The sequence below is a fragment of the Protobothrops mucrosquamatus genome, unplaced genomic scaffold (assembly GCF_001527695.2).
Source record: "Protobothrops mucrosquamatus isolate PMUCROS unplaced genomic scaffold, P.Mucros_1.0 scaffold_126, whole genome shotgun sequence".
Classification (NCBI taxonomy): Eukaryota; Metazoa; Chordata; class Lepidosauria; order Squamata; family Viperidae; genus Protobothrops; species Protobothrops mucrosquamatus.
The window spans coordinates 256,438-268,046 of NW_015386202.1; the positions used below are offsets into that span (position 1 = coordinate 256,438).

The window sequence follows — 11,609 nt, forward strand, 5'->3', positions numbered from 1 at the left end:
GCCGCGCCCTCAAGACATGGCTTTTCCAGCAAGCGGGCCTGACCTAGTGAGGATTTTAGTTAGGGATGATTTTAATATAATTTTAATTACGACACAGCTACTAATATTTGGCTTTTAATTTGGTTTTAGAGGGGTTTTTATTTTGGTATTTATTTATTTTATTTTGGTATTTTATTGTTACTTGTTTTTAATATGCTGTGCACCGCCCTGAGTCCTTCGGGAGAAGGGCAGTATATAAATCAAATAAATTAAATTAAATCCTACCAGCTGGGTAGAAACCATGGGAGACAGGTTTCACAATAACTTTGTCCTATGCCCTGTAGGGATTTACAGGTGATTTCATTAATGAGATTACTATTTTATCAATGAAATTACTAAGATGATAAAATGTAATTGGCTATTTACACACAAAGAAACAATAATTTAGGCCATCATCTGGTCTTTATTTGAATGTATTTCCTATTCAAGGAAAAGAAAGAACTTTCCTTCCTTCCTCCCTCCCTCCCTTATTTTCAAGCCTTGAATAATTGTACTTTATTAAACAATGCACCTGCTAAATTAATGTATTTCCCATATACATTTGAGCTCCAATCAACAAAATTACTTTAGCTGATCATTGTTTGTGTGATCACACATACCCAATAAGGATAAGGGTGCATTGTATAGATTGCAGCCTTCTTTTTAAACATCTAACAGCAAAGGCATGATTTAATGTTTTCCTCCCTGATTCTGCAAAAGATGCATGTGCATCCATATAATTTAGGAACAGATCTTACACTGCACTATTAGAAAACGAAGGTAATCAAGTTACAAGCATAATGGAGCCTGCTCATTCCAGTTGAAAGGGTGTTAAAGGGTCCCCATCCTTGCTCTGCCTGATGCCTTTGTTAAACAAATATGCAGGTTGTTAAGTGGAATTTGGGGTGCCTCAGGAATGGGGAGAGCCTAGTGCAGGCATACATTAGTTGTGTATTGCTAAATATGACCTAAAATGTTATTTGTTTTCCATACAAGTCTTAAACCTAGATGAAGAGAACCTACAAATGAAGGCAAATATATGTGTCCCAGGATAATAATGTTCCAATCAATTCCAAGCTCAGAATACTAAATCTCTGATTCCAGTGACCAATCTAGGTTGATCACTGGAACCAGAGATTTAATATTCCAAGCTTTTGGACTCATGTTGGAGCCCATCCTCAGGGAACTTTCTCTCTACCAGAATGGGTGCCCAATCAGCACCCAAAGAGAACCTAATTAAACAAAGGAGTCAATAAATTCACAAACCTTTAAGCCCCATTGTAATTTAGTGATTCTTAAGGATACAACATTACTATTAAAGAAAGACTCCAACAGCTTCTGTGGTTAGAAGCATCCTTTATGAACTTTAGCTGATGTGCAGCTGCAACCACACCTGTACAGAGATGTCTTAACCATTCTTATAACTTCACTTTTGAAAGACTACTATGTATTGTACACAGGATTGCCTTTAGAAAGATTTAAAAACTGCTGTGGTTTCAAGATCTCTCTCTCTCTCTCACACACACACACACACACACCACCACCACCACATTTTTAAACCACCCATCTCCCTCACAGGAGATAAAGCTCCAAAACTAAGAACTGGAATTGCTTCAAACACATATGCTAATGCTTTACTAGCTGCATAGGCTCCAAGTAAATTTGTGGACCCTGTTGAAAGTGATGCTTTTAACCATAAGGGCCTTTTAACAAATAGGGATTAGGACAATTGGAAAATTATCTTGATATGTGTGTGTGTGTGCGTGTATACACACACATATACATACATACATACATACATACATACATACATACATATACACACACACACATACGTATGTATGTATGTATGTATGTATGAGTATATATACCGTATATGTATATGAAAATATTTTTTGATAGGTAGTCTGTGACGGTCTGTATTTACCTATGGCTTCTTGCTTGCTCCTCACATACCCATCCAAAGAAATGCTAGCTAATTGATAACAGAAACTAAGATTAGGAATATAAGAAGTAGAGGATGTTTCCTACAGGAAAGGGGAGAAGCCTCAGATGCTGGACTGCCATTAAGGATAGAATCTTACATCACCAGAAATACATTGGCACCAGAAATACTGAATTGGATGCAACAGTATTTATACTGCTGAAAGCTTACTAGATGGAGAATGCCCCTGTGTCCACAAAGAAGAGGACGACAAGCCTGGGGAACTCTGCCAAAGACAAATGTGAGGATGCATGGTGGGACTTGCCTACCTGATATAAATAGTATTGGGGGGGGATTGAAAATGACTTCATATCACAGAGAAATAAAGGATCTAATTGTAAATTAAACACAAAACAAGTCCTAGATTTCTGGCTTCTAGGTCCAAATGCAAAGTGGTAACCTTTAATGCAGGAGTGTCAAACAACTGGATGCGTCATGCCAAAACCCCATTGCCAGCAATGGAAAAAAAGTCGTGATATGTCGCTACATGTCACGTGACATTGCGAGTTTGACACCCCTGCTTTAATGCCCCTTAAACTTAAAGTATGACATCAAGGGAGAAAAAAAGCAGAGAACCTTGAAGTACTGTTTTCTCAATGATTTCACAAGCCACTGTCATGTATCAATAGGCCAGAATTCATGGACAAACAACAGTGTTTATGGGATACACACAGTCTCCAGCCCCACTCTGCATCCTCAAAATGCCCCCAAAGGGAAACTCAACTGCAATCCACCGATGATTTTCAGCTGTGTAAGGTTGTGTTTTTTGTTTTTTGTATTTGGGGGGTGATTGTGAAAAAAAGTTAAATGGTTCTGTGAAGCCTCTGCAATGTTTAATGCACCGATTTTGTACCTGGAAAATAAACAAACCAAAGTGGAGTGGAGAGAAATTCAGCTTCTTCTATTTTAATGATATCACTAAGTCATTTATAGTTCCCTCATTCTACCAGAAGGTAATTTAAATGGAATTTGAATATAAAAATATTGTACATCTATATCATGCTAAACAAACATGAAATACAAAATAACACTGTGTGAATCAAGCCAAATTAGTAGTGTCAAAGCACTGACACAGAAGATTTCATACTGCTGATCTACTGCTAAAGGGATTAATTTGGTTTCCACCAGCCATCTTATTCCAGGCTTAAGAAATAAATTATTGACAAAATGAAACAATCCAACTATTATCATTAAGGAATACCAGGCAATCATTCACATATTGTTTCAAGTGATTTTACAGTCTACTGTGTGAAAGTCATACAGTTTGTGAACTTTCAGTGCTGAAACTTAATTATGAGCTTTAGCTACATTTTTGAAAGACTCTGACTTATTAAGGTACTATAGCAGTTATTTAATAAGGCTGCACTACTGGTGGTCCCAATAAAAGTGGGTAGACAATGCAAAGATAAGTTTATTGATTGATTATCCGTAAGACCATATTAAAAAAATAAAAGTAAAATACAGCGTATATTTCCAGGAAAAAATAGATAAAAGAAAATACTATATAAAAATACATACGGTATGTGCTAAATAGGAAACATCAATGTTTGGATAAATACATCGCTTTTACACGATATCCCAATCTGTTCAATATAACAGCTTCTAAGCTGAAACATCTTTTCCATAAATTTAGCAGGTCTGCTCACAATGTACACTCTAGAGCAGTGGTGGTGAACATATGGCACGCGTGCCAGAGGCGGCACTCTGTGGGCACGCACGCCATGCCCCGGAGATGGCAACTGTCCCTCTTCAACCAGCCGCTTGCTAACTAGCCAAGGTCCCATGTGGCCGGATGCATCCCGGCACCGCTGTTTTCCCTCCCTCCCATCCCGTCCCTCCTGGCCTTGCATGCTCTCCTTTTCCCGGGCACGACCCACTGCATCACCTCCTCAGCTGTCAGCCGGCCATCCATCTCAGAGGCGGCTTCTTTGAACTGCTGGCGGCGGGCTGCGGAGCTCCAGAGTGTGCCGATCAAGAGGCCGGCAGGCTGTGGCTGCTGACAGACACCGTCGGCCCCCATGTGCTCACTGGCCTCTATGTGCGGAGGCCGATGGTGTCAGGCAGCCGCCGCCCCTTGCCTTGCCCCATGACAATGGCACCCCCACCCTGCCATGCCTCACCCTGCAGGACGAGCCTCCTGCCTACTGCTCCACCTACCAGAGACCCCCTGGATCTCCCCCAACCCTGCCCACCCCCCACAGGCGTCACCCACCCAATCTGCCATGACCACCACAGCCATGCCCATCTAGTGGGCCACGCCCACCTGGCACCCGGCGATAAATAAGTGGGTTTTGGGTTGCAGTTTGGGCACTCGGTCTCTAAAAGGTTCGCCATCACTGCTCTAGAGCCCAGGAAGAAATAGGATAATCTGTCACTCAGGCCCCAGTGGGCTATTATTTCAAATAGAGATCTAAGCCTATAAGAGGCATATAGTTGATAAAACATGAGCAATAAAAGAACTGCCCATGCATAGACATGCATATAGAGTCAACTAGCCTCTGAAACAATTGCACGGGCCTTTCAAAGTATGCAGCCACGTTTACATTTTGAGGAGGAGTGCTTCACTCACACCAAGACACTTTGCAGAAGTATCCCTTTCAAATACTTTCCACATATCTGGACTACAGCTAACATATATTTAGCTGAGAATAAAGAACAGTGCGAGATATTTCCAAACACACATGTAAGATTGCACTATTAATTAACTTTATGGAATGTCTAAATATCCCTCTACTTGTTTTTGAGCGACAGAGTAATACTATGAAAGCAAATACAGTAGTTCTCAACTTACAACCGAAATTTCTGTTGTTAAATGAGACATTTGTTAAGTGAGCTTTGCCCCATTTTACAACCTTTCTTGCCACAGTTGTTAAGTGAATCACCACAGTTGATAAGTTAGTAACACAGTTGTTAAGGGAATCTGGCTTCCTCAATGAATTTGATTATTCAAAGGTTGCAAAAGGTGATCACATGACTTGGGAGACAGCAACAGTCATAAGTATGAATCAGTTGCCAAGCATCTGAATTTTGATCATGTGACCATGGGGATGCTAGAAAAGTCGTAAGTGTGAAAATGTTCATACGTCACTTTTTTCAGTGCCGTTGTAACTTTAAGTGGTCACTAAATTAACTGTTGTAAGTCGAGGACCACCTGTAATAAAAAAAATGTTGCAATGTATTATATGAAATATACTAGCATTACCTTAATCCAATGCTTCAAAGAACAAAAAGACAAAAACGAGTAGAAAGTGTAAAGCAGGGGTGTCAAACTGCCTGCCCACAGGCCAGACGCGTCACGCGGAAGCCGCGCCCACCCATTGCTGGCAATGGCAAAACCGTCCTGATACGTTACGCAACGTCACGTGACGTCACGAGTTTGATATGTCTGGTGTAAAGGGTATTAATCAATCTGGACATACATGAAAAAGTAATTTGGGACTAACTTGTTACAGTATTTTAAATAATGAGGGTCTCTGAGAAATAGATTTCATGCTATGCTAAACCAAGCTATATTCTACAACACCAGTTTACATTCTTTAATGCTGATAGTCCTTATCTTACGACCACAATTGAACCCAAAATTTCTGTTGCTATTCAAGACATTTGTTAAGTGAATTTTGCCCCATTTTACAACCTTTCTTGCCACAATTGTTAAGCAAATAACTGCAGTTGTTAAGTTAGTAACTCGGTTGTTAAGTGAACTTGGCTTCCCCATTAACTTTACTTGTCAGAATGATGCAAAAGGGGATCATATGACTCCGGGACACCGCAACCATCTTAATTATGAGTCAGTTGCCAAGCATCTGAATTTTGATCACTTGACCATGGGGATGCTGCAACTGTCATTAAGTGTGAAAAATGGTCATAAGTCACTTTTTTCAGTGCTGTTGTAACTTCAAACGGTCACTAAATGTACTGCTTTATGTTGAGGACTACCTGAATACTTACTTCTTCTGTCATTTGTTTTTGCAGCAGAGATTGTGAAGAAATTATACTTTCAATAGCAATAGCAAATCACTTCTGAAATCTTGCCAAGAAAATTGCAAAGACTTCTCCAGGCAGTTATCAGGAGTCAAAAACTGACTAAAAGGCACCACCATTGCCAACAAATCATTATTCAGAAGTTACACTTTTCCTACTTTAGTTTCCTTTGATCTTATAATAAATTTAATACAACAAAAATTGTTGCCATTTTCCCTTGGAGCAGCACAATGCAATATTCCTATCAAGTATGATGAGTGCCATGAATATTTCTTTTAAAAATGTGGACCTTTTGTTATACACTTCAGCTTTGCAAATGCTATTTAAATCATAAATTCATCTTTAAAAAGAACTTAAGGATAGGAAACAGAGTTACCATACATAAAAAGGTGCAAAAGCTTCTGTTTATAGGTGACAGCTTTAATAATAATAATAATAATAATAATAATAATAATAATAATAATAATAATAATAATAATAATAATAATAATAATAACAACAACTTTATTGTCACTTTGAATGTACACCAATCGGCATACCTCAAAATGAAATTTCGTTGCATAAAGCTCTCAAAGCTGTAAACCACAACAAATTAACATTAGTTGACGGAAGATTAATGGAACTGCTCTAATGATTTTGGGAAGATTAATGGAACTGCTCTAATGATTTTGAGAGATTTGATATAAACTACATAAACCACATATTTTTCTCATTACACCAAAGGCTTCTGACTGATACGTGACACATCCATTCTCATTTATTTCTTGCTACTCCTATTTCCCTATTTGCAAACACTTCACTAGTCTTGTGCAGTTGCTTGCCCCATCACAGTATTTCCTCATAACTTTATGTAGAAACAACACCCACGGGGTGGGAAAAAAAGATGCAACATCTATTATATGTACTAAATCCAGAAAAAAAAACACCCAAGTATAGGAATAAAAATGGACAATGCTTCCTTGCAAGCGTGGACACAATTCAACCAATGCACCTGCAGTTAAAACTGCACAACGTGCTGCGAAACCCGCAACTAAACTGAGATCCCTCGCACCCTACGGTGTGCAAGCAGCCACACAAACGAGAAGGCCGAGACACCCAAAAGCGACCCTTCTTCGGGCTCCGGGCAACCCTTCCCTTCGTCTTACCCGCCAGGGGAGTACTCCAGGTTGAAAACAGCGCCGTGGGTGCGGGTGATGGGGGACACCGAATCGGCGGGTTGAATAGCACCATAGAGCCTCGTCATGGCCCGGAACGTGTCCCTCGCCGGCTCCACGCAGCGGCCCCNTCTGTTTGTTCACAAGCAACAGTTAGCACTGACCTGGACAGCAAAGAGAAGCAGGTCTATTACACAAAATAAATCTCACATGCTCTCACAAGAAAGACTCCAAAAGGTCCATGCATGCTTAGAAATGAATCAGTAATAATGCTAATCATGGAACAAAGCTGTTCCTTTTGTGTTAATTTTTTTCTACAGAAGCAAGAGTGCATTGAATAAACAGAATAAAAATATAATAACTTTTTTGTTTTTTTTTGACTCAATCTTGACTTCAAACAACTGCCTGGACAAGTCCTTGCAGTTTTCTTGGCAAATTTTTCAGAAGTGGTTTGTCTTGGCCTTCTTTCTAGGGCTGAGAGAATAGAACTGCCCTAAGTCACACAGCTGGCACTGTGCCTAAGGCAGGACTACAACACACAAGTGTCTTGATTTCTAGTCTAGTTGTTTTAACCATGACACCAAACTGGCTTTCTTCAATAACCATAGTGTAATATTTCTAGCTAAAGCACTCTAAATTATGTTCTACATATTTAAAACATTAATTTTATTTTCTTCCACTTTTCTTCAGTATTATGAAGCAGAAACTGTTTCATGAATTCTTCTAGCACTTCTGGTAAAACAGTTGTCCATACACAGTTGTCCAAAAAGAACCAATCAGGAAGATGCTTCCTTCAATCATCCAAGGTTCAATCGTAGAGAAATATCACTCTACTAATGGGAGAAAGTACTTTCTCCCCAGATAGAGTTCTTCTAGAAGGCTTCAATTTTTATTTATTTATTCAATTCAATTTAGGCACTACCAAACCCATCTGACCCTATGCGAGTCCTCAAATAGTAACATTAAAACCCAAACTATAACAGAACCAAGGTGAGATCCAGGCACAACATGCAAGCAAACATAAAAAAGCCAGAGACACACCCAACAGGGCCCCCCTTCCAAATCACACCAAGGCTTTGAAGTCCAAAGGGGTGGGAGCATATAGATTTCACGGGGTAGCTCATTTCAAAGGGCACCCACTGTGACAGAGAAGGTTATGCTCCTTGGGTCCCAATAGATCAGGGCTTTTCAACCTTATCACCCATTGTACCACTTTTAGGATATGGCAATATCCGAGTACCACCAGTCGCCTAACAAGGTGTCAAAAACTTGATGACCAAAAAAAAAAAAAGGAAAAAAGTGATGAAGTACAGATAGTCCTCGACTTACAACAGTTCGCTTAGTGACTGTTCAAAGTTATAATGGCACTGAAAAAAGTGCCCCCCAAGCCACAGCCGAGCAAGACACCTGCCTGCTCACCCAGCGGCGCTCTTCCTCCTGTCCGAGGTTTTCATTGTTGTGAGCATTTCTGTTGAGGATTGGCAGCAGGGGTGGGGTGGGGGGTGTTTGGTTTTTATCCCCCCCCCGTCTGCTGGGTGGTTGCAGCAGGTTTTGGTCACTTCACATGACCCTGGGACACTGTGACCGCCATAAATATGAATCAGTTGCCAAGCATCTGAATGTAAATCACAAGACCCTGGAGATGCTGCAACATTCCAGCTGATGGGCGCTTCTTCTGGGCTCAGCAGAAGCGCCAGGATCAGCGCCGAGCTCCAGCTGGAGCCTGGCACTGATCCTGGCGCTTCCGCTGAGCCCTGACAGCCCTGCAGCTCCAGCCGTCTCTCGCTCAGGCTTGTGTGGTGCTGCCACTGGTTCAGCTCATTCCTCTCCCCTGCTACCACTTTTCTAGGATGGTCGCATACCACCTGCCAGGTGCCAATGTACCACAGGTAGTACCCGTAGCACTGATTGAAAAGCCTTGCAATAGATGATATTCTTTAATTCAAGAGAACCAGAGTGGGCTAACTCTGTGAACATCCTACCAGCTGGGTAGAAACCATGGGAGACAGGTTTCACAATAACTTTGTCCTATGCCCTGTAGGGATTTACAGGTGATTTCATTAATGAGATTACTATTTTATCAATGAAATTACTAAGGTGATAAAATGTAATTGGCTATTTACACACAAAGAAACAATAATTTAAGCCATCATCTGGTCTTTATTTGAATGTATTTCCTATTCAAGGAAAAGAAAGAACTTTCCTCCCTCCCTCCCTCCCTTATTTTCAAGCCTTGAATAATTATACTTTATTAAACAATGCACCTGCTAAATTAATGTATTTCCCATATACATTTGAGCTCCAATCAACAAAATTACTTTAGCTGATCATTGTTTGTGTGATCACACATGCCCAATAAGGATATGGGTGCATTGTATAGATTGCAGCCTTCTTTTTAAACATCATCTAACAGCAAAGGCATGATTTAATGTTTTCCTCCCCGATTCTGCAAAAGATACATGTGCATCCATATAATTTAGGAACAGTGCACTATTAGAAAAAGAAGGTAATCAAGTTACAAGCATAATGGAGCCTGCTCATTCCAGTTGAAAGGGCGTTAATGGGTCCCCATCCTTGCTCTGCCCGATGCCTTTGTTAAACAAATATGCAGGTTGTTAAGTGGAATTTGGGGTGCCTCAGGAATGGGGAGAGCCTAGTGCAGGCATACATTAGTTGTGTATTGCTAAATATCACCTAAAACGTGATTTGTTTTCCATACAAGTCTTAAAACTAGATGAAGAGAACCCACAAATGAAGGCAAATATATGTGTCCCAGGATAATGTCCCAATCAATTCCAAGCTCGGAATACTAAATCTCTGGTTCCAGTGACCAATCTAGGTTTAGTATTCCGAGCTTTTGGACTCATGTTGGAGCCCATCCTCGGGGAACTTCTCTCTACCAGAAAGGGTGCCCAATCAACACACATGTACCCAAAGAGAACCTAATTAAAAAAAAGGAGTCAATAAATTCACAAACCTTTAAGCACCATTGTAATTTAGTGACTCTTAAGGATACAACATTACTATTAAAGAAAGACTCCAACAGCTTCTGTGGTTAGAAGCATCCTTTATGAACTTTAGCTGATGTGCAGCTGCAACCACACCTGTACAGAGATGTCTTAACCAGTTATCCACATTCTTATAACTTCACTTTTGAAAGACTACTATGTACTGTACACAGGATTGCCTTTAGAAAGATTTAAAAACTGCTGTGGTTTCAAGATCTCTCTCTCTCTCTCTCTCTCTCTCTCACACACACACACACACCACCATCACCACACAGACATTTTTAAACCACCCATCTCCCTCACAGAAAGAGGTAAAGCTCCAAAATTAAGCATTGGAATTGCTTCAAACACATATGCTGATGCTTTACTAGCTGCATAGGCTCCAAGTAAATTTGTGGACCCTGTTGAAAGTGATGCTTTTAACCATAAGGGCCTTTTAACAAATATGGATTAGGACAATTGGAAAATTCTCTTGATATGTGTGTGTGTGTGTGTGTGTGTATACACACACATATACATACATATATATACACACATATACACACACACACATACGTATGTATGTATGTATGTATGTATGTATGTATGTATGTATGTATGTATGAGTATATATATATATATGTATGTATATACAGTATATGTATATGATAGGTAGTCTGTGACGGTCTGTATTTACCTATGGCTTCTTGCTTGCTCCTCACATACCCATCCAAAGAAATGCTAGCTAATTGATAACACAAACTAAGATTAGGAATATAAGAAGTAGAGGATGTTTCCTACAGGAAAGGGGAGAAGCCTCAGATGCTGGACTGCCATTAAGGATAGAATCTTACATCACCAGAAATACATTGGCACCAGAAATACTGAATTGGATGCAACAGTATTTATACTGCTGAAAGCTTACTAGATGGAGAATGCCCCTGTGTCCACAAAGAAGAGGACGACAAGCCTGGGGAACTCTGCCAAAGACAAATGTGAGGATGCATGGTGGGACTTGCCTACCCGATATAAATAGTATTGGGAGGGGGTTTGAAAATGATGGAAGATCAAAGGTTTTAGCAGAGAAAAGCCATATGCCAGACTGACACAGAGAATACATTTTTGCCTGTATCTGCAAGTCCTTCATTAATTCTAACAAAGGCTGGAAAACCCAAACTTTGCATATAAAAACAAATAGCCCCAAATAAAAGTACTAGTTCTGCTAAGCAATATATCTTGGGAATTGAAAATAAATGCTGAACAATAGCAATCTAGAATTATATTTAGCTCTGAATTTCTATCAAATTCCAAGAACCCATAGGTAACCATATACATTTAATAAATCAGAGCCCATTGCAGATTCTTCATATCACAGAGAAATAAAGGATCTAATTGTAAATTAAATAACAAAACAAGCCCAAGATTTCTGGTTTGTAAGTCCAAATGTAAAGTAGTAACCTTTAATGCAGGGAAAAAAACCCATTG

The 11,609-nt window shown here is 39.9% G+C and overlaps 1 protein-coding gene across 1 annotated transcript in view; it reads right to left on the reverse strand.

The window, feature by feature from the left end:
- Nucleotides 1-7,226, reverse strand: part of ADCK2 (aarF domain containing kinase 2) — a 16,623-nt gene extending 9,397 nt beyond the window's left edge. Inside the window, exons 1-3 of the mRNA XM_015817246.1 lie at nucleotides 7,129-7,226; nucleotides 5,205-5,216; nucleotides 1,595-1,721 (exon numbers count right to left, since the gene is read on the reverse strand). Of these exons, the coding sequence (XP_015672732.1) occupies nucleotides 1,595-1,721; nucleotides 5,205-5,216; nucleotides 7,129-7,226 (237 nt within the window). The remainder of the gene's footprint in view (nucleotides 1-1,594; nucleotides 1,722-5,204; nucleotides 5,217-7,128) is intronic.
- Between the last annotated feature and the right edge of the window lie 4,383 nt (nucleotides 7,227-11,609).